The sequence below is a fragment of the Aulostomus chinensis genome, chromosome 11, assembly GCF_037954235.1.
Source record: "Aulostomus chinensis isolate RoL2024-O1b breed Wild chromosome 11, RoL_Achi_v1.0, whole genome shotgun sequence".
In the NCBI taxonomy this organism is placed as follows: Eukaryota; Metazoa; Chordata; class Actinopteri; order Syngnathiformes; family Aulostomidae; genus Aulostomus; species Aulostomus chinensis.
The window spans coordinates 11029180-11053415 of record NC_141330.1 but is presented as its reverse complement, the minus strand read 5'-3'; the positions used below and the strand labels follow the sequence as shown (position 1 = coordinate 11053415).

Here is a 24236-nt window from a genome sequence, read left to right as displayed (position 1 = left end):
TTGAAATTTGTTGCACGCAGTTTGACACTGGGTCGATCTGAGATGATTGATGAGAGAGGAAGAAGAAAGACATACAATAAAAAAAACCTTTTCTTGAACTGAAGTCAGGTGGAAAGTTTAGGCCTGTCAACTGTCAACAGGTCAGACATCTGTGACCCGAATGACACTTTGCCGAGTAAGATGTTGCCCAAAAAGATTGAATCTATTGTTTTATTTTTAACAGTGTTGTATCTTACCAGATTTACTCATATATCTCGTGAACATGCTTTATTAGTAGTAACTCCTAACGCAAGCTGCCAAATAGTTGAGTAGATATAGAAAAAAAAACTAACTCAAAAATGTAGTGAATGGAAACAAAGAGTAGCATACAGTTAAGATACTCAAGTTAGAAATAACTACTCAAAACTGCACTAGATTCCAGCACTCAAATTCTAGTTATATCTTTGCAAATGACAACAAGTGCACAGCCTTTTTGAATGAGATCATGATAACAATAAAGCAGTTTTGATAATATGAAGCTTTTGATAATAAAAAATTATTAATTAAATAACTGCAATTTTCTCTTTCCTTTCTGGAAAAGCTACATCATCCCCTTATAGGGAGATCTTCTTTAATCCATTTATTTCATTTCATATTATCCTTTTTTTAGTCTGTTTAAAATAAAGAAAACAGAAAGAAAGGTGTGTATAGAAAGTGTAATAGCTTTCTCAAAACGTCTTAACAAGTTATGAACACAGTGAAGAAAACCATGACGAGTACACCTCCGTCTACAAAAATATGGGAACCTTGCCACTATAGTGACGTCATCCAGATGCGCTGTAGATGTTTGCTTTTGCTGGTCGCAAGAAACAAACGTCACTTCTTCCCGCTCCGGTTCTTTGATTGTTTCTATGACTGCTTTAAAATCCACACAGCGTGAGACGGCGTAGGCGAAACGCAGCAAGTTGAGGTAATTCCTGAAAGCAAAGACGTTTCTTTATATCATTTGTTGTAGTGTATAGAGGTTGTGTGCGGGGTTTGCATGAGCAGAGAATGAATTATCTATGCTGCAGGAGGTCGCTGGAAATGGTGCAGTGGTGTTGCGGTGTACGGTTGCCAGAGAGGAACAAGCAGGCTAGCTAAAACTAGCGGGGAGAGGACCGACGTTCAGTTGTCAGCAGCTAGCGGCGCATTTTGTCATTTAACATGGCGTCAGCACTTGGGCGAGCCTTGGTACTTATTTCTCTGTTGTTATTGTAGCATTTAGCCTTGTACGTGTGTTCGTTCGTTGTCGAAGAGGTAACGTTGGTCTTCCTTATGTTCTTTTAACGTCTGTTGAAGCAAGAGTCATGAGCTATCGCTATGTCTCACTTTGAGGTTAGCCGTGCTTAACTTTGCCTGTGGAAGCGTCCCCCCTTTAAACCACATGTTAACAGGAAGCACATGAACCCCGGTGTGTTCCGAGTTTATTTAAAATTACTTAAATTAGGTAAGGTTGACTTATTAACATTTAGGTTTACTTTAACCCAGGAAGGAAAATGAAGTTTGGAGGCTGAGGTTTGCTTGGATACAATCCTCGACCACTTAACAGCTCAGTCATCACCTTCAATTTTTCCAAACCTTTAATGAAACTGAGACCTTTGTGTATTGATTTGGTTATTCCCAGCTGTTTTGTATTTATTAGACTCCAGAATTCTTTTTTTTTAAACTTTATTCCGTATGTTTATTTTAACAAAACTATGTGTAATTCCATGCCTATTTTTATGCAGGGTATATTTATAATCTATGATGTACTGGCTTCAGCATGCTCTCCCAGTGTGTGCAGGCAGGCGCTCCACACTGTGTACGCACTGCTCAGTACTCCTTTGTGACTTTGTATTTATGGCTGCAGCTGCTTTACATCAGAGCCTATGGTTTCTACATTTCTGTCTAGTCTGTCCTGTTGTTGCTTTGCTGCTGTTACAGTGGCATTTGTGTTAATTCTCTAGCCAAATATGTGTTTTATTTTTAAATATGTTGCATTTGTCTACATTCTATAGAGAACAAACTAAAGTTGTTGTTGTTTTTTTAACAGTGTAGCACCTATTCTTTTGGGCTCATGTATTGTTTAGAGACATATTCCATTTCTGTTCCATCTCTTAATATGTCACAGGTATCAAAAAACATTTAAAGGACGCATCTATGTATCCCCACTTACCAAGCCTCCCCTTCCTCCTCAAGATGCTTTTTAGGAATTAAAACACCCTTCAAAGAATTCTGTGATTAATTTACAGGTCACAGAGGAGACACAGAAAAATGAGAAGAGCCTGAGGCGTAATTTTGATATATGAGGGGTCATTTGGCTTTTACAAACATCGGGCAAATATCATGAACCTCATAAAGGCAGAATTTGTTACAGGGCTTTTGCTTTTTAGTTTTTTCTCTCAGTGTAAGCTGCCTAATAAATTGGCAAGTCAGTATTTAACATCACAATATTTTAACTAGTACTGTTGACATACTCCTCAATGTAAGGTCATGTAGCCAGGAACAGCTGCACTTGACAACAATAATTAAATATTCAAGATTCAAGATTAACTTTATTGTCTCAGAAGTGAGAAATTTGTTTTGGGCCAAGACCCATGCTGCCGCCACACCACACATACAATACAAACATACATCCAATACAGAAATATATCTATTACCAAACAGTACCCCATGGCACAACCACCAAATACAATTCTACAATTCTACAATTTCATTTAGCAGACGCTTTTGTCCAAAGCGACGTACAACACAAGCAAGAATTTAGACCTAATATAAATTAAATATAATTTATATTCAAATATAAATCTATCAGGACAACTCAGTGTCATTTAATAAAATGTAACATTAAAAGCGTACACACCACTGCTTGCTAACTTAGAATGTGTACATTTTAATAAGTTAATCCAGCAACAGGTCCCATGTGGGAACATTGATTGTTGTGTTATTTTTAGGCATTAAAATGTGTGTTGTCCCCTGTCCCGTGATCGTGACCTTGACATTATACAAATATTAAATATTTTTCATCCTTTAACAATCTTGTTACAAGAGCTAAGTGTACCATTTGTATTTTGATAATTACAAAATGTATTACACTACTACCCAACCCCTCCTCCTCCCCATTTTATTTTTAATGTGAGAAATTGATTTGACATGTGATGCCTGGGTGTTCTGAATACAGCGTCCTTGTTGCTCCACAGAAACACAGGCACGTTGTTTGAATTGGGCCGCAGGTTGGCCTCTTGAAGCATGGATATTACTGAAGAGCCACATAAGAGCTTTACTTTCCCCCCCAAATACTTCTCTTTAACAGACCCTATCCATCCCTGTTTCTAGTCTACCCTCGTGTAATGTAGCGTCTTCCGGTCACGTGACGTACATGTGAAACCTATCTTTTTTTTTCCTCACAAATGAAATCGAAACTCACCACGTTCCACGGCCGCCGTTTTCCTTTCTAACCTACCGGACCCAAACATTGGAATTTTCCTTTTTCGCGGTGTAATTGATAAACAACGTGTCCTCCAGAGCCGTGTACAGCATTTATAAGCGGGATAACTTTCATGACTCGAGTGTTTGGCATCGTGTAAGCTGTGGGAAAGACACCTCTCCGACAACTGCGCGGTTTGGATAGACGTTTGGAGCCTCCTCACTTATTATTAAGTTAGATCTGCTTTATAACGACTAGTCCGCATACGTTATAAACCCAGCGACTTTCGTTACGTTTGCAACTTGTTTTTCATTTTTATGATCGTCTCATCAGTGACGCTCCAGGAGCAGCAACAATAGAACTTCCCTCTTTTTTTCCCCCGCTGCTCGCCTTAAACTAGGTGAGGTGTACAATACTCCCCTGTGTAAGCAACAGATGGATTGTAATGTCTTGCATGAGCATGTCAAATATGTATTGCACCATATTTTGGTAGTGCATTTTTAAACTTATCTTGGCTTGGTTGAGAGACAAGTAGAAAATTCACAGTGACAAATTTGGGGTCACATATAACATAAATTTGTGGATAGGTGTTCCAGAACTGGCATGACAGCAGCTGATTCATCACTTTTCTTATGGTTTGTCTTGCCTGTTTCAAAACAGGCATGGTTTTAATGAAAGCAGGGTCAGAAAAACACGAGAGTTGTTGTTTTGGCTGTCAACTGTTGCCTTTCATCAGGGTCAAGATGATTCAGCTCCAGTCCTGTTCAGCCCCTGGGCTGCTGGCTCTGTCTTCCCTTATTACCATGATGGACCAACACATGGTGTTCTCTGTTAATGTGGCAACACTCAGGCCTGCTCTGACATATGAGTGATGCTGACTGAGCAAGAGGTGATGAAACCTGACTCAGTATTGGGTGACTCCTTGTTGACAGTCTCTCTGATACAGACATTATAAAGTGTTGTCAGATATGACATTTGAGGCAGAAACAGTGCTCTACTATATAGGGATTATTGGACTTGGTGATTTTGATTTTGCATTTCCTCTAAATGTGTATTTCTGTCTTGACCCTTGTAGCGTTGCTTGGAGGGAGAAATTATCTTACATCAGAAAACCTTGGTAACTCAGGAACCATGGGTTTGATTCCACATCTTATCACTGACAGGTGGCCCTTTTGTCCTTCTAACTGTCCTTTTTGTCTGCATCACTGTCTCACTTTCCCCCTCTGCCATGCATCCACATCCAGTAATAATTTGTAAGGCCAGAAATAAAACAGAATAGTCACAAGAAGGCCTGAATTATTAATCACCATCCTTTTACCCAGGGATTACATTTCAGGGTGACTGGGAGAGACGGTATGTCACCCTGGAGTATCCTTGTAGGCTTGCTTGGAGGTATACACAACAATGTTGACAATGTCAGTGTACATTAACAGAGCTGATGCTTGCCAATAGTGTTCCATAATTTTCCTAGTTGGTGTGACATGCACAAAAATGGGAGAATTTGACAGATAATGTTATGTGATGTTATAATTAATGTTATGTTTAATTTTCACTGAAATCCCCCCCCCCCCCCAAAAAAAACAAACAAAAAGATTTCATTCTGCTGGAGTATATGTATGTTCCTGCACTGTAAATAAAAATGAGTTCTAGGCTGGGAACATCTCAGTAGCACCACAGTCCCTCAATGTCTCTGAAGAGTGTTGGGCACCACTGTTTTCGTACTTATCATGATGCTGATGTATGGTGGGCATTTCTGATTTAATTGAATCTAAGTTACATTTTTGACTTCCAGTGACTATGAAAACAAGATGAAAAGGATTCTATGTCACATTGTATTTCATAGTGCTGCTCTTGTTTGTGATGGTAGGACATGGAGATTACCATTGGTCAACAAATTATGCTGTTCAGAAACACAGTTTTGAGTGAATTACCGGTAATTGAATAACAACAAGCAAAGAAGCATGATGCTTCTGAGGCAAATCAGTAATTTTGTTATATAATCATGATATATTTGTGATAGCAATGTCTCTTTTCAACCAACTAAGATCATTTTCTGACTTTATTTCCTTGAAACACATTTGCAAACAGTCTTAATATACTAATCTTGCCACAAGTAGAGAGCAAACAAATAGGTTAAATGCAAATATTTATGATCACACACAGTTGTGGGAGTTTGCTAGGATGTTACTTTTTGTTCCTGTTCCGAGGAGCAGTGTGTTGTTGGAGTAAAACTTAATAGACAGACTTCACCCACACACCTTCCATTGTAAGATGAAAAATAGACAACAGCCCACTTTGTTGAAAACCTGCTGTTGTGTTCACTTTACACAACGTTGTAAGATTACAAAATCCTGATGAAAAGAGTTTTTTACGTCTTAATACAGCTGACAAGCAGACATCATGCACTAGAGTGCAAGCGATATGGTAGAAGAAATTAATGAGTGCATTTTTGCTCATCTTCAATTTAGTACTTGATCAACAAAAATATTGTTGGTGTTAATCATCTAAGATTGTGGGATAACAAGATTAATTATATTGCTGAAATGAAATTTTTACCACTAGCTAGCACTGTGCTATATTTTGGTGGTTCTCAGCATGATTTTGTATCTCTCAGTCAGGGGAATATTTAACTCCAGCCCTAAAGTATTAGTGAAAATTCCTGGTCTATTAATTTATTCTGAAGATATTGCAAGTTAAATAATATGTTTATCGATTGTGGAGCCCTAGTTCCGTGGGCTGGCAGAGATATAATCATGTGCAATGTTTCCCACAGAATGAAATTTTACTTGGTGGTGGTGGCCCAGGGGTGAATACACAGGCTTTGCATTCACTCTAATATCCCTTTTATTTGTATTGACTCTATTTGCATTTTTACATTAACATTGCTATCATTTGTTTTTTCTAGCGGTAGAGTCTGGATTGATGAAACATCAGGAGGAGCTCTTTTCGGTCTCTGAAAGTACCTTTCAGTACTCTAGATGAGGAAGAAAACATTAAGCATCAGAGTGTTGACTTAAACTAGAAGCTTTATTCACCAACATGCACAGCCAAGCTATCAAAAACAGGTCACAGCAGCTCAGAGCAAGCGTAGCGGTTAGCTAACTTAGATTGGCGGTGCTACAATTAAAGGAGTGGTAGACGCTGTCTGCTTTTGTTTTTGTTTCTTTTCTTTATGTTTTCTTTTCTTGTTTTTAATTTAACAAAAGAAACACTATATGCAAACAATATGGCATAAATCTGTCTAAATAGTTTTTTGAATCATACTCTGATCATGAACTCCCCTCCTCGCTCCCACTTGCCCTCCCCTGTGAACTGTCACTAAATAGATCAGTGACGTTACATACCCTTTTGTTCTAGCTCACAACTTACATTGACAATAAATTACCAAAAATATAGTCTCTATAGCTAGCTAGCAAAGTGAGCATTTAAGTTTCTTACCTGTCCAAAGAGAGGCTGCTATTTGTGCGTCCATAGCTAAACCTTTTGATTCTTTTAGACTCCTCCAGTGAGCAAATGAATCCTCAAGAATCACTCGCATTGCACCGAACCTTTTATCCGTCTCCCTCTTATCTATTGCTTGTTCTACAAAAGACCTTTTTCTTTTTGAAGTGTTTTCTTCAGGATCCATGCCCGTCCTCCTTGATGCTGCTCATCCAACACCGACCCAACAAGGCGTTGATACCCACTTTAGCTTCCTGGTCTCAGCCTTTTGAATGACAGCTAAGCTGCCCAATCAGGTGCAGTCTGGTTTCGGCTGTTGATGGCCAGCTAAACAGGCCAACCAATCTAACTGGTAATGGTTTTTTATTGGGTCGAGGTGAATTTGGCTCTGCATCCCTTATGCATCAGGGATTTTGATGCTTCCTTTAAAAAAAAAAAAAATCGTTGTTTATTGAATACCATCAAGACATCATGACAAATTCAGGGTTTATAACAAAAAGTACATAGAAATCTGAGAGCTTACTCCACCTTTAAAGTGTTAATGTCTTTGACAACTAAGAATGCTGCTGGGTTGATGGCGTTGCCCATGTTGAGCTGCTTCTACAAACTTATTGTCAACACACACACGCTCTCTTGCTGTGTTTTTCCAAATGTCCTCACTTTAGCAGCGAAGGTTACTTTTCATCCTCCCTCTTAAAGAATGGGAACAAGCAAGCTGTCTTCTTTGCAAAGAAAGTTTTGCTCAGTCTTAAAGCCTTAGATACACTGTTCCTCTTCTTCATTGGTTTAACTGACAGACTAAAAGCCACATTGCCAATTACTAGAACTGATTATACAACACCATGCTTTTTACTGTCTGGTTCACTGTCTTGAGTTAGAACGGGATGCGTAGTTCCAAAAATAGAAAATCTTTATGTGGTAGACAGTGTTTCCATTGTAACAGATGGCCACACATCAATGAATATTAAAGAAACTGTGATATAAGATAATGTCCCCCAAGCTGGTATTGTTAATACTCTTGAGTTATCAAAGGACACTTTGGAGGTCTGCCAGCAGAGCCTCACTGTGTGTTTTAGCTCGAATGCCAGTTTCACCTACACACTGTACTGCTTATCCTTTCTTAAATAATTCAGTTAATCTTATTAGTTATTTCAAGTTTTTGAACATTCTCATTAATTATCCTTTGTTTATATTCTAGGTGCTCTCATCGTGTATCTGGCCTTCCTTGACCTCTAGTCAGGGTCTGCTGCTGGTGGTAGAGGACAGGACTCAAGCATTTATATAAAAGCTGCACAGCCAGCTAACCCGGCCCCCTCCACGCCCAACCCCTGCGCTATGAGCAGAGGTAGAGGAGGGTCTTACAAGGAACACTACCACAGACATCCACCATCCCACTTCCAGGCCAAGGAGAATTACTACAGACCTGGCCCAGCCTCATTCTTCCCTAGAACTGGACCACAGCAACCATTTCACAGTTACTACAACAGCCCTGCCTGTCCTGTAGTGCCCATACACCCCTCATCTCCCTCTCTCGTTCCCTCTGCTCCACCCATACCAGGCCACAGTAAAGTACCCTCTAGTTCTCCTGGCCCTAGCAGCTCACATAACCAGAGTCCTGGTCCCGGTCCTGCTCCTAATTCCTTTCAGTATCAACAGGGACAGTTCCTTAGAGGACAGATCTCTGAAGCTCCACAGTTCAGAGCCAGTCCCAGAGGAGGTGGAGTGGTGCGCTCATCTAGTTCCTCTCATCAGCCCCAGTCAGGCCACAGTAGATATCCAAACCCTAACAGTGGCCATTGGGGTAGAGGGTACTACAACCAGGAGCTAAGTTTTTCATGTCAACCCCACACAAGACCCCCACAAGTTCCCCCAGTCCCTCGCCATTCAACTCAAAACCATTTACAAAATAAGTACTACAACCAATACTCCAACAGACAATGGAGCACACCACCTGATACTCTGTGTAATAGTTTTCAGAGCTTGTCCTGCCGAGTTGGGCCTAACAGTGGAGCAGGCAGGTTTGACATACATTCTGGGCCTAGCAGTGGGACTCATTTCAAATGCTGTAAAGTAAATATCACTTTTAATCCTGATATCCAGGACCAGGTACATAGGGCTTTGGCTGCATTGAAACCAAGTGAGAGTATCTCTGCAAAATTGTTGGCCAAAAAGCTGCGTCTACCTAAAAAGATCGTCAACCAAGCTCTCTACTCTTTGGAGCGCTCACAAAAAGCCTCCAAGCAAGGACTTCACCCTCCTGAGTGGACTCTCTATCAGGAATATCTTGGAGGTCAGCTACATCATAACTGTCTGTCTGCTAGTTTAGACCATTATAAAAAACCTGAACCCAAAATTGAGCTTGAAACGGTAGGATACAGAACACAAGTAAAAGAGGAGGACTCGGACACAGAATCCACATCTTCGTACTGCTCATCTTCAGAGTCATCTGTCTCTGAGGAATCTCAGATACCAGCAAAAGATCAGGACCAGAAGAAACAAAATCCCTCCACAATCACCTCCTCTGATCAGGAACTCAAGCTTTCCACAATGACGGACCAGAAGGAGCTAGTTCTGCGGTACCTCCTGGATTCAGGGGAGGTAACTTCTCTTGTCATTGCTAAAAATTTGGGTCTTAGGAGTTCTAAGCAGGTCAATCCCACCCTCTATGCCCTGGAGAAGCAAGGTGAAGTCATTAAGAACAGTGAAGTCAATCCTCCCACATGGGAGCTCTCAGCCCACCGCAGAGAGAGGATGGAGAGGAGCCTCAAAGCCACACAGAGCATCCCAGCTGAGGGGAGTCGGATGGACGAATCCAGTGGAAATGAGAAGGCTGGTGGGCCTACCTTTGTGCCAGACGTATCATTACCATCAATACCAGGCCTTGAGCCACTTCCATTTGATGAAGGTTGGATGCAAAGTCAGAGTGAAGGGGTGAGTATCAATTGTTTGCTTCCCTTTGTCAATGATAAATAAGGAAAGAAAGGTCTCATTTCACTTGTATTAAATAAGTTTGCTTATAAAATTCTTAAAGGTCACAACAAAAAATTTCACTCTAGCAAGATGCACCTGATATTCACATCTTCACAATTAATGTCTCGATACCAGAAGGAAAATAATTTGATTCTCCTAAATGTGGCAATATTCTGTTTAGTAAAAGAATAAGACTTGAACTGTGTTTTCTCTATTAATACTCTACAAAGGTTACTTGACTTGAACTGTTACCTTACTTTTATTAAAACTTCTGCCTGTCCATCTGCTGTCCAGCCTCTCCCTATTACCTTAAAGAAAGAGGAAGAAACCAGTGAAGGACAGTGGGCCACTGATGATATCCCAGAATTCCTAAATGCCATTCGCAGAGAGACTGATGCTACGAGAGTGGTTGTTGACAAGACCGACACAATGGGAACTGTTGCTGTGTCACTGGCTGCCCCACCTCCCCAGAACCTGTGGGCCAAATTACAGGAGGTGAGGCTGAAGAACCCTGTGAGTGGCCTCATGGAGTATGCCCAGTATCTGGGCCAGAACTGTGAGTTCCAGCTGCTGGACCAGTCGGGACCCTCCCATGACCCAAGGTTAGTATTAAATCAAAAGATCAGATACAGAAAACATTTTGTTTGGTGCAAAAAAATGGCGTAAATTCATCTGTGATGTGTTTGTTCCGGGGAAGAAATATTTTGGTTCTCAATCAGGAAATGAAAATTGCTTTGCTTGTCACAAAACGGATCACAGTGACACTTTTGTATAATACTGCCATCCACCCCCTGCTAGATTCCGTATGCAGGTGATGCTCAACGGAAGGCTGTTTCCAGTGTCTGAAGCCTCCAGTAAGAAGGTCGCAAAAAAAGACGCTGCTGCAGCCACCCTGCGGATACTCATCAAGGAGATGCAGGGAGGTGCAAGCACAGGGGACGAAGTGAACACTGGCAATATGGACCAAGCGATGGACCTGCTCCCAGACACCAGTGTACGTTTGTGCTGCAGTGTGTGAGAATAAGCTGGTTTCAGTATTTCTTGGTTCAAATAAAGATTAATCACAGTATGTTTTATACTTAAGTCAGGCTCTTAATGTTTGATTAGGCTCATCTTCATCATCATCTCACAGAACTTAAGTAGGCTTTGTAGACTCCACTGTCATTAGCTATGGAAGCCTAATAGGTGATTGTTTTTATCTTAGCAGTCTTGGTAAAACAGGAAACTAATCAGCTGCTTTTTAATAATTGAATCATGTCATTTTTGTTCTGTCCGCTGTATATCAGGGGCCAGTTGAAGGTATGGGAGGAATATTTGGTACTGGTAGTGCTGAAGAGATTGGGATGGTGGAAGGACCCCGCCAGCCACTGTCACGCTCTCTACCTGGTGGAAAGAATCCTGTGTCTGTCCTGATGGAATACAGCCAGCGCAGCGGGAACCCCATTGAATTCATCATCACTGGCCAAGCTGGTCCACCACATGACCCTAGGTGCTGACTACTTCACTTCCCTCCGGATCTGTCCTTTTGAATGCTGTGTTCTCCAACTCCATGTGGCTTTCAGAATAAATTTCTTAGTAGTCAGAGATTTTCTCCTTTGGGAAGCAGTTAATCTGCTATTTCTGTTCAGTTTTGCCTCAGCACTGAAGTCAGCTGATAGACACAATACTGTCCTTTCACTCTTTACTACTTTCCATTTTTAATCCATCCCTTGAGGCAGGCAGCTGGCTGGGAACTGAAGTGCATTCTGGTGTTTTTCCACATTTATAGAAAACCTGCATGCACAAACCCAAATCAGTGGGTTTGTTAAATGAACATTAAAACAGAATGATTTGTATATCAATCTTCAGTGCTTAGCCGTGTTGATCTGTCCCTAATCCCACCAGAAATAATGGATTAGTCCTGGACAGCTGTTGATCTAGAACTTTTCTCCTTATGAAATTACCACGGCGATGACTCAACCACTGACATTTTGATTGAATGAGAGGATAATAACCAATAAATTGAGCAGGAGACTGCAGCCCTGGACAAGAGTTTGCCAAAGTAATCTTGAGCCCATGTGGTTCTATCAGCTATAGATGAAGAATGGCTCTTGATGCAGTGCAGGTTCCTTCAATCTTCTAATTTTGTTGAGCATCTTAGATGGTGAAATAACCAAATACCTTCCTTCTCGACAGTCTTGGAGAATGAAATAAAGTTCTCTAGACAGACACAACATGAACTCTTTCCTGTCCTTATAACTTTCTCTGTCTTGTGTTCAGGTTCATGTATCGGGTGAAGGTCGGGGAAAGTTTGTTTGCAGAGGCCTCAGCCCCAAGCAAAAAGGCAGCGCGCCAGCTGGCAGCCGAGGAGGCCGTCAAAGAATTAATGGCTGATGGGAGACTGCAGCTCAACAAGGTGAGAATTGTAGAATAACCCTTGGTGTTTATTTCTGAGGAAAAAACAACGTGTTTTCTTCTCTCTTTGCTCACTAGAGTCTACATCTCATTTTCTCAATCCACCCCCATCTCGTTCTCCAGCCCCAGTTGCCCCTGGGATCCTCTAGCGATAGTGATGGTTCTGGGACAACTTGCCCCTCTTTGCCTCCTCTGACAGCGGATGAGCTAAGAGCAGCACATGAGGCAGGGGTTGGGGATCTTATCAACCACCTGAACAACAATGCAGTGTCAGGCCTACTGGAGTATGCCAGAGCCCGAGGCTTTGCTGCTGAGATCCGTCTGGTGGGCCAGTCTGGGCCACCACATGAGCCCAAGTATGTTTGAGCTGCCCAGGCTCACACAGATCCATTCACTTAACAGCTGCACACTTGATTGCATTACACTGTTGAAGTATGCATGTTTCTAGAAATATCTTTCTTTCTGGTTTCAGAATTGACTTTGTTCCTTCATATTTTACACTTAAGGTCAATAGGGTGCTGCATAAGACCAGAAAGTTTTATACTAAAGGGATTTTCTGATTTAACAAAATAGTGAATGTAAAGCAAGCTGGCATGTTTGTTTTTTTTTATCTGTTTTTCACAAATCAAAACACTGAAAATCCCCTGTATTTGTGTTGGAAAATCTTGTTTTGATTGCCTTTGTCTTTGTCCCTCCAACTCAGGTTCACCTACCAGGCCAAGCTGGGTGGACGCTGGTTTCCTCCAGTTTGCGCTTCCAACAAGAAGCAGGGAAAACAAGAGGCAGCAGATGCTGCTCTTCGAGTTCTGATTGGAGAGGCTGAGAGAGCAGCCCGCACTGGGGAGCTTATCCCAGCTGAGGTACTGACATCTTACTGTTTTCATTTCATTGCTTTTCTGTCACGTATTCTTAGTATGCACCAACATTAGAACAACCTACAGTAATAAAGGCCAGTACACAACTGAGATAAATACTTTTGGCATAGAATGAGACTCAACCTAACTTGATTACCTGTCCTGTCCTGTATACGTCCCTCTCTAGCTTCCAGTCAGCGGCAGCACTTTGCATGACCAAATAGCAATGTTGAGTCACCAGCGGTTCAACTCCCTCACCACACGTATCCAGCACAGCCTTCTGGGTCGCAAGATTCTGGCCACCATCGTCATGAGGAGGGGGGAGGGCCTGGGAACTGTTGTCAGCCTTGGAACTGGTACATCTATGACCCTTAGCTCACCTATTGTGATAACAGGGAGTAGTAAGCACTCAAGTCATTTATATCTGAGCCATGTCAGAAAGCAAAATGGGAGTTAAAAAACAAAAAGAGCAGCTGCATTTTTTTTATTTTTTTTTTTTGCTGACATGTTTTTTCCTGGCAGGAAATCGCTGCGTTAAAGGGGAGGAGCTGAGCCTGAAAGGGGAGACTGTTAATGATTGCCATGCTGAAATAATCTCCAGAAGGGGATTTGTTCGGTAGATATTGATCTTTTTATCAATGTTTTTCCCCAAGTCCTAAATATAGCCTGTGGACATGACTTCAACTCACTGTCTTCTTTCCTCTCAGGTTTCTTTACAATGAGTTGCACAAACACTTTGATGGCACAGATGAAAGTATATTTGAGCCAGCGGAGAAAAATAAACTCCGGATCAAGTCTGACATCACCTTTCACCTCTACATTAGGTGGGAGTTTCAGATGTTTTCTCTCTCCTTGTTCTCCTCTCCTCGTACTCGCCTCTGTTTCAACTCGGTCCATCAGTCAGCTCAATCAATATTTACATCAATAGTGCCTCCTCTTTGATGTGTGTCATGTCAATACCTTACTCGTCTTCTTTTTTTGTCTATTACAAAGCACGGCGCCCTGTGGGGATGGTGCTCTGTTTGATAAATCCTGCAGTGAGACGGGAGATGAAGTGGAGGGCCACCAGCCTCTTTTTGAAAATGGCAAGCAGGGCAAGCTCCGAACAAAAGTGGAGAACGGTCAGACACAAGACTTCATCAATATCATACCTCAGTGTGAATGATTCCTCCTCCTGGTCTTTGAGCTGTGTTTGTGTGTTTGTCATTATCTCAGGTGAGGGTACAATCCCTGTGGAGTCTAGTGCCATTGTGCCCACCTGGGATGGCATCCAGCATGGCGAGAGGCTTCGAACTATGAGCTGCAGTGATAAGATCTTACGTTGGAATGTGTTGGGCCTGCAGGGGGCACTGCTCTCTCATTTCCTGCATCCCATCTACCTGAAGTCCATCACACTGGGTAAATCAGAATGCTGCACTGAGTCATGAGGAACTGTGCAAATATTTGAACACTAAAATACTAAAAAATGTTCCTCAGAGGGGAGACTCCTGACTCCCTCAGAGCCCTAATGGTGTTTGAAACAACCAGGCAAAGGGCAGTCGCACCAAATATTTATCAGGTTTATTGCACTTCCACCGATAAATCCTGACATTACTTTTGTTTCCACACTGCAACTTCAGAACTGTAAGCCTATGAAATTTACAACACTTCCAGTTTAGTCTAAACTGGATTGTTTTTGGTTGCTCTATCAACTTCCTGTGGCAGCCATGTTGGATCATCGATTTGTATACATCTTAAATATCATCTTAAGCGCCTTGATGGATTTGTTTCATATTTCAACAAGACACAGCTCGACATTTGAGAAATATATGCTCTGAAATTGTCACTCTGTTGAACAACAGCTGCTGTAACAGATATTTGGGAAAGTTAACTTGTCAATGAAGTGTGATTGTTTTCCTCTTTTACATTGCTCATAGTCTCAAATGTCTGTCTGCCTCACAACCTGTCTTCTGTTGTGATGTGTCAGGCTATCTGTACAGCCACGGTCACCTGACTCGAGCGGTGTGCTGCAGGCTGGCCAGAGATGGTGAAGCATTCGCCAAGAGTCTCCCTCCTCCCTTCATGCTAAACCACCCTGAGGTACATTACACAACTCATTTCACGTGCTATGTTTGGAATTGCTGATCCACATTACATCATACCCAACTCAATATGCTTGCTTCCCCCCCACCCCCCTCCCCCATACCACCTGGCTGGGCCATAGGTGGGCAGAGTGAGTGTGTATGACTCTACACGCCACACGGGAAAGACCAAGGAGTCCAGTGTGAACTGGAGCTTTCCAGACCAGCACAGTGTGGAGGTGCTGGATGGGACCAAAGGCAAACTTGATGGGTATGTAACTAAACAGAATCGAGCCGCTCCCGTGCATGTTAACATGCACAGTTACAGCCCAGTTGTCATTAACAGAGAAGAATTATTTAAACACTGGCAATATGACACACTTGCTTATATGAAGAAGCAGGACCACTTGTTTCAGTTTGCATACAAAGCTGCAGACTTGAAGTCAAACATTTCTGCAGAAAAAGTAAAAGATAACTGTAAGCTGACAGCATAAGGTTTGGCTCCTCCTCTGTCCAAAACTAAGTGTGTGTTGTACCATGATGACCCACCATGATGACCCACCATGATGACACCTTCCCCTGACTGTTCGCTGTTAGCACATGCACAGAACACTGGGCCAGGTTTGAGCTGACTGAAGCACATACATGCCAAAGGATTGATTCCTCACCGCACTCTAGGTGTGTTATTCCCACTTTAAATGTGTATATCATTTCAGTGTTTTTACATGTATTTGAGTCCAGTTATAATTTGACTTATTAGATGTTGCTTCTTTTACATCCGGTACCTGTACTGACTGTTTGTTACTTCCACCAGAAGATTGTGCAAAACCGCCCAGCCGATCTTGGTAAACCTTGGTGGAGGGGTGTGGTCTGGATTACTTTACGCTAACCTCAGTGACATGAGCTCGACGGAGTAGTGTTTGTATATTTTAGAGTAGATGGCAGGTTAATCCTTTGCCCCAGCAGAAATGAAAATTCTAACTGGTTTATCCAATTGCCAGGTACCATGGCAACATAGGAGGAGGATGTTTTGTATTATTTATCATGTCAACTAAAATGTGCTCCAAATGTCTTTCCTCCAGGAACAAACTGGCAGTGTCCCGCGTGTCCAAGTCCAACCTGTTCTGTCTGTTCCGCTCCTTATGCCAGCGGTGTGAACGCACTGACCTCCTCTCCCTGCCCTCCTATGCTCAGGCCAAATTATCTGCCACATCCTTCCAGTTTGCAAAGCAACAGTTCTTCCAAGCTCTCAGTGTCCACGGTTATGGAGCCTGGATCGGCAAACCACTGGAAGAGAAGAACTTTGAATCAGGAGAGGGTAAAGGGAACACTGGATTTGGTGTCCCGGTGGGACTCGGCGGCAGTCGAAATGGAAGCACACTGGAGTACAAGCAAGAGGAGGCATAGGGCGATACATGGTGACGTACATGGTCGTGTAGTCAATCCAGTACGCATGTGGGGAGCAAGCACAAGGCAGATTAAAAGGGAGGATGTGATGGGTAAAATGGACAATCAAACAAATAAATGCTTAAGCAGTGGCCACAACTGTAACTTCATCCTGATTTTATTATTTTTAAAAGTATCAGAGATATAAAGAGCAATAGTGAGAGGAGGGAGAGGATAGCAAAGATGAGCCTGAAGGGTGAGTTGGGTTGAATGTAGAAAGGGAGCGAGGCAGAATTTCAGGGCTGCAGTACATGAAAACAAATTAGTTTGAAGTCCGTAAATCACCACAAACGCTGCCCAGAGCTCGGTTTTGTCAGCTTGGAAGACAATGATTGTCAGACTATATTTTATAGCTTCTGATTGGTTTCAAATTAAATGCTTTTCAGTGGTAGTGTTTGGTATATTCTGTCATTATGACCTCTGCTAGGGAGGTAATGTTTCAGTGGCGTTTGTCTGTCTTATGGCAGGATTACACAAAAACTGAGGCTGAATTTCTTCAAATTTTGCAGAGGAGTGTAGCATCTGCCAAGGAGGAACCTTCGGATCAACTTTAAGGCACAAACATTTAACACGGCAAAAGGCGTCTCTTCTCTCCCCCCCCCCCCCTTTTTTTTTTTTACCTCAAGTTTGGCTGAGCTCACCTTGGCGAGTCTGCACCCTGGTCTAACAAATTCCACTTATATGTATGTAAGATATTTCTTGCTGGGTTTTTTTTGTTTTTTTTACTTGTTTGGGTTGTATTGTAGACCACGATGGTCTCATGACAGCAAGTCCCATTAATTTGCATTCAAGCTAATATGAGCTGCTATTGCTGCAGTGTTTGTTCATTTTTAGAAGATCTGCCAATTATTTTTTTTTCAGTTTCCTTTATTCTACAGTCCAGTAATACAAGCAGCTGATTTTGGAACACTGGGCAGAAATAATGGGACACCAAGCAGCATCTTTATTTTTTGACAATTCCACTCACTACTTTTGTTAGATGCCATTAGTAAACCTTGGTGTGAGTCTTTGCTTGGTACAGTGTAGCTTACAGTGTATATAAGAAGCTTGCAATGTGCATAACATCCACAAAACAAACATTCATCGTTTAAGATGTCAGAGATAGAGATCTCTCTCTCTCTCTCTCTCTCTCTCTCTCTCTCTCTCTCTCTCTCTCTCTCTCTCTCCCCCCCCCTTTCCGATTTAAATCAGCTATGTAACATTCAAAACCTACTGTGCTCCCCCAGTTATCCATCCATCTACATGTGGTTGCCATGGTTACCATTAGCACAACATAGGTCTGTGCACCTCTTTGATCAGTCCCATAATTTCTCCTCTTTTGTTTTAAAGAATTCACTGATGTCACAACCTCCAAGGAGTACAACATTACTGTCCCTGCGTGTTATTTATTTCTTCGCCTCTGACGCTGAGGTTGCCGGTACTTGGCCATGCTCCACAGTCCACGAGAGCCTCAACTGTCCTGCCTGCGTATCATTTTATATGTGATCTTATCGCCACATTTGTGGTGGAAAGGCTTCAGGGTTGTGTTGCATGGCCAGGTATTGAGGGCTGGTCAGTGGTTTTTTTTTTTGTTGTTTTTTTTGGGGGGGGTCTGAGATTGTGTAGTGTGATTCTTTTTTTTCTTTTCTTTTTTCATTTGGATGATGTAATCTATGCATTAAGTATATACAAATACATTAACACACAGACGTACAGGGGGGTGCAAAACATCTGAGCCGAGATCCAGGAAGAAGATCAGTCACACTTACCTCTCTGAAAGGTTTTATTTTCCTATAGTCCTGTTCTCTCACGACTGCACATTAAAACTGTTCTCAAGGGCATAAACACTGCAAAAGCCATTGCCTTTGGGAAAAAAAAGGAAAAATACCAACACAGCTGACAATATTGAACATCTTTCTTGACTGTAGGTTTTAGTTTTAATTGCACAAACCTCCCTCACATTCTGCGGAGCTCCTTTTTTCCCTGGCCTCCATTGATTAACTCACTTTTAATCAGATGAACTGTATCTGTGAACAGAAGTTTTGTTTCAATCGAAGTGAATTACACCTATAATTTGACAAAGCATTCATCATGTAGATTTTCAATTTTGAAATGTGCATGAATATTTTAAATAACTTTTATTCTTTCATTTTAAAGTATATCAGCAGTGGACTCAGATATTTGGACCCCTCTTTTATGCGCGTGTGTGTGTGTGTGTGTGTGTGTATATATATATATGTATGTATATATAATATATATTTTTATATATATATATATATATATATATATATGTATAATATAAACACATGCTGTATGTGTGTCTGTGTGTATATGTGTAGGTTTAATGTATATATTTTGTAAATCATCTAGAATGGCTTTACTATTATTTCCCAGATGTTTTAATTAAACTGCAAGTGAATATGTTCCTTTGTTTTCTACCACTGAAGTTCGAAAAGGAAAAAAAAAAAGATTAAAATCTGTAGAATTGTTTCAGTAGAGTGTGTATTTGTTTATTCTCATCTTTTATACAATATTCATTCATCACCTGCTTCTCCATTCCAGAGGGCTTCCTTTACCTGGAGGGTGTGTGTGTGTGTGAGAGAGAGAGAGAGCGAGAGAATAGAACCGACTCTGAAATGTCTTTAAGGATCATGGATATTGTGTCTGGGCTGTTTTTGGGATCTCATTTGTGCAGCAGCATCCAAGCGTCTGATTCTTTATTCATGATAAAACTGCAGATCACACTTGTGCAAGAACAATGACTGGAAAGATTGTTCTGAAAGTTTAAGTGAGCCTGAGATAGCAAATTTTTCATGCTGAGGTTCCTTCCCTCAGGGTGGCGTTCAGCTGCAGAGCCAGTTGCAATGCTCTGCAGGATCAGCAGATGGAAATGTGTTCACAGTTTCCAGCCAAGGGCTGTGCCTTTGTGGGGGAGACGGCATGAAATCAGGCCCGGGTGACCTGATATTCCTGATGCATGCAAAAGGAAATCTGCTGGTGGGTTTTCATCAAAACCAATGCAGTGCTAATGTTTATCCCACCCATATATCAGCATGAAATAATGGTGCCTCAAATTAACCACACAGCCATTGGTAAATTGATTGTAGCACAGGATTGTTTGGTCCAAATTAGATTTTATGTTTAGACTGAAAAGAATATTTTTCATATCTTGATTTAACCTTTTTCTAATCTTTAGTCTCTATTTAAAACCTGTAAACACGCATGTCACGTAGAACCCAAAGAGCTCATGCTAAAAAAATCACATGATCAATAAATCATTGATAGTAACTGGTTATCTAAGGAAGGAATTATTACATCAACAAAACAAGATGGAAAAACACTTCACAAATGAAGCAAACAACAGAGGTGAGCTGCAGGTTAATGAAGTAACAAGATAAATCTGTTGACAGGCAGTCAAATCTTGACCAGAGTGAAATTTTGTTGATTAATTCAACCTTTGGCCACTCAGATTGTTCCTCATTACAGCGCTCAGCAAGGTTAATGGTCTTCTCCCGTCACAGCAAGAGAAGACCTCCGCCGCTGATGGCTGCTCGATAAATCGCCTTGGACTGGACTCTGTGCAAGTCCCATTCGAAGAGGTTTGTTCTACTCATTCTCTCATTTATTCAGTTTTACTTTATAGTTAATCAGCTTGTTTTTCACTGAGAACTCCCAGCTCTCCGGGCTCTTAGTTCGACTCTCTCCTCCAGTATGTCCCACAGTCACGACTGAAACTTTAAGGAGTTGCTGCGTCACGACTGTGGAATCAGTCATTTACATCTAAGCTGAGACTCATTTCTATTCTTGAGCCTTTTTTTTTTTTTTTTTTTTTTTGGCCCACTAAACTTTTTGAACTCGTGTCTACAAATCTGTACTCTTGCAATCTCTTCATGTACATTCTTTCCTAATGTTTCCTAATTGAAACCCCAAACATCTGTATCTAAGGTCACTCCAGGACTCTCCCACTTGCTCTTCATCTGTCCGTCTGGGAGCTGTTCAACAATTTGTGAGTTTTGGAAAGGACGCTTTCACATCACCTTCTAATTTTGAACGTTGGAGTGTCCTCACTGTCTGTCCTGAATAGATTCAACAAAAGTGCACTCTTGTATGCATATAGGCTAAAAAGCCTTTTATCCCGCTTTCATTGAGGTTTGAGGTTTTTTTTTGGAAGTAATATGTGTGCGCACAAGAGTCAAAACAAAACTAAAGGTGGTGTCATTGGTGAGTTTTTTGTGTACCGGGCGGAAATACTGTTAAGGCGCTGTAACATCACGGTGCTGGATAATGAAACTGACACTCCGCAGTGTTTCGCAGAGGTCTTAATGGAATGAAACAACTGAACAAGCCATTTGGAGTCGTTGCTCAGTGTGACGCCTCCCTGGGAACAAATAGTGGCATTCTGAGTCTAATTCTGAATTCATTTTTATTTAGTATTGAATTAGATCTGGTCTCATCACTGGTTGATTGTTTCTGTCAGCAGACTGGGCAAAGACCAATTAGTGTCAATCCATGTCTTCATTGGAGGTATGTGTGTGTGTGTGTGTGTGTGTGTGTGTGTGTAACAAGGGAATCCCAATATTAATGACCAAAACACATATATATATTTTTAATGACATTTAAATTTAAAAAAAAAATCTAAAATTGAATTTCATGATTCTGCCAAATGATTTAGCTCCAAACTGTAATTAAGTTTTTACTTTCATTGCCAGTGCACACAGCCGTGTGTTGCCCAGATGATCTCTCATCAATACTGAGAACCTGTTTAAATCAGGACCCCGACCCATCAACTTATCAACTTGGATTCGTACTCTCTCCCAAGTCAAGTGTTTGGAGGAGGTGGGGGTTGACGACTAATGATTGAGAGAGAGGGATAAAGCACGAAGGAGGGAGGGGTGGAGGAACTGGGGATGCATGGAGTGAAATATTAGTTCAGACAGAAGTGCTTAAACGAGCCAATCGATGCTCTCCAAAGAAAATAAATGAGAACAGGGAGGGAGGGAAAATATGAAGGCTGAGCCGGGGAGTGAAACGGCTTAGACGCTATGCTGAAAAAGTACAAGATAATGAGAACCTTTTGAGAAGCTACACATTTATAATGGTCATCAAAGGTGTGACAGGAGGGATGGAGCCTCAGAAGCTTGGAAAAAGTACCACTGGGGATGATAGATCATATTTTCAGTTGTAACAAGCTCATATTTAATTGTGGGTTTGGCCTGAGTTTAAAAAAAAAATACAACATGGGGTCTCGATCGTGGTGCGGTAATGTAAGTGAACAGTGGTGCTGAGCGTAGACTGGGATTGTAGCTGACAGTCGGACTATATTGTTTATACTGACCAACACTTCACTCGCCAAAATGAAATATTGCCAGTGTCTTTACATCCATGATGCCGTTTGTTGGCTCCAATGTGTGAACGAACTTGTAAACAAATTATATTTTACATCATTAATGAATCAGTGGACGGTGGTGGAATATTTCAAAACTAATATGGCATTTTTAAGGTGATGATATTTCAGCAGTTTTAATTTTCATACCCCGAAAAATTGATCTGGCCGAATGGGTTGTAATGACTGCAAACTTAAGGGAAATTCAAGCTCCGAAATGGTCTCACACATCTATGTTGGTGACAGATGATAAAGCCCCGTGGTTCAAGAATGGAATTTAATGAAACATAATTACTGAATAAAAATGATTTTATTCTGCAAAAATTTGGTGTGTCATGTACAGTTTCTAATTTACAGTTTGAGTTTCGGAACCGAACAGAAAAGGAAGTGGGACACAATCGAGATGACGCCCCGAGAAAATGAAGTACATCTTCACAGCTGCCTGTTGGTGGAGCACGATCCTCTGTGGTACAGCGTTTGTACCCTTGGGCACATACATGCTCCTTTTGGGCCTTCAAGAAAGGACACATAGGTATGTTCAGGTCCAGGTCTTGGTCTGGGGCTAGGTCTAGGTCTGGGTCATACATGAGTGTAGCTTGTATCTTGGGGGACAGAATTTGACCCCTGTTGCTGAGAGTGAGGAGACTTTATTTTTAGCTGAAAGTTTGTGCAGGATTATATGATGCAATAGCGTTGTCATGTCTTGCTCTTCACTTAAGGTCACATTTTCTTTTCCACACAGTGCTCATATTTCCCTTATGTCTCTAGTGCTTATGCTCTATGCTATCATTTCATCTTTGTTTTCCTGTGTGTGTGTGTGTGTGTGTGTGTCTGTCTGTCTGTCTGTCTGTCTGTCTGTCTGTCTGTGTGTGGGTTAGCCTCAGAGTTCATCATGTTCTCTCTGGTTCCGTCTGCTCCTGATCAACCACCTGCGTAGCGAAGGCTTTTCCTCAATTAATTCCTTCGTCTTTGCCATGCATCTAGGTCCTTGCCAAGTGGCCTTGTTGCAGTATTTGGTAAATGAATGAGTCTGTTTGGGAAAATGAGAAGTACCGCGAGCATCAAAAGGAATCTATCGCTAATTAATGCTATTTTGCATTTACTCTCTTCCGAAAACTGGCTGAGTCCAAGTCTGACGTCAGAGAGGCTGAGAGACAAAACTTCAGCAGTAGACAAAAATGCATTTGGGCTGCTTGCTAGCTGTGCACTGCACTGGAGGCAGCTTCAGCTTTAGTTCAAACCTTTTTTGAAACTATTTGTGTGGTACTGAGATAAAGGTCAATCTTCTTTGTGCTCTGGCAAGGAGGAAATGTGATCGTTCAACTAAAGGATGAATTTTGGTGGACTTAAGTGTAAAGATACAGAATATTACAAGGAACAAACTCTTCACATTTGGAGGCGATCAAGTTCAAACTGTAGATCCCGGATCCCGAGGACGTTCCAGTTTTTGCCACGTATCAGCAGTATTTATGGACGTGTGGTTTTGAACACCAGTCCTTTAACCCATGTGAAATAGCTGAAAGGATAACGTTAAGGCTTCTGGGAACCATGTTGATCATGTTCTGGATCAGAATCCCCAAAAATCTTTGATGTAATGGTCAATCGCTCTGACGTGTTGAGCACATTTGAGGAAATTTGTTGATTTAAATGCACTTAAATCTTTCATAGGTGCACAATCAGATTCCAAATGTACACCTGAGAAGCAGTTCTGACCCCACAGTGACGTCACCTCAGTAAAGTGACACACACAGTCTGGGGTCATCTCATGAGAGCTCGGGGACAGCTGACTCAGGAAGACCACATTCATCTCAGATACACACAAAAAGCCGCCGCCCCCCCCCCCCCCCCACACACACACACACACACACACCAACTCTGCATTAGCTTTACTAGCATGCTGACATCCTAAAACAGTTAGCTTCTGAACTCTGTTAACGCTTCTAAATATTTGCATCAGGACAGCTGCAGCTGTAAAGCGCTCTTCAAGGCTTCACGCCATCATCCACTGGCTACTGTGCATTAAAAAAGGTCTAAATATGACAGAAAGGAAATCTGAGTTGAAGCCTCAGATTTTTGCCACCATTTCCATGAGCGGAAGAGGAGTTGCCATGAGGAAATCTACAGAGTTGCAGCTTCTCAGTAGTAGAGATCGAAGGATGGTTCCAGACTTTGAATCTTTCAAGTCTCGTGAGGGAAAGAAGGGAAATTGACCTGAATATTAATGTGACAGGAAGTGAGTATGAGTAGAAAACCGGCAGTGTCACTCATCTGCTGACTAGTGT

At 41.6% G+C, this 24236-nt stretch overlaps 1 protein-coding gene across 3 annotated transcripts; it reads left to right on the top strand.

Annotated features, from left to right (window-relative positions):
• The first annotated feature begins 823 nt into the window (after positions 1-823).
• adar (adenosine deaminase RNA specific) lies at positions 824-19062 on the top strand. 3 transcript variants are annotated; one of them, XM_086218409.1, is made up of 16 exons: positions 824-949; positions 8067-9799; positions 10133-10440; positions 10637-10832; positions 11125-11327; positions 12098-12233; positions 12356-12588; positions 12936-13092; positions 13274-13442; positions 13609-13702; positions 13794-13910; positions 14080-14207; positions 14302-14484; positions 15053-15165; positions 15290-15417; positions 16229-19062. In XM_086218409.1, exons 2-16 carry the CDS (start codon positions 8204-8206, stop codon positions 16551-16553), a joined length of 4086 nt encoding a protein of 1361 aa, XP_086074535.1. In that variant the 5' UTR covers positions 824-949; positions 8067-8203; the 3' UTR covers positions 16554-19062. The 3 variants fall into 3 exon arrangements, with proteins under 3 accessions (XP_086074535.1, XP_086074533.1, XP_086074534.1); XM_086218407.1 differs by having other exon boundaries at positions 12311-12588; XM_086218408.1 differs by lacking the exon at positions 824-949 and adding an exon at positions 3415-3827 and having other exon boundaries at positions 12311-12588.
• Positions 19063-24236: the final 5174 nt, after the last annotated feature.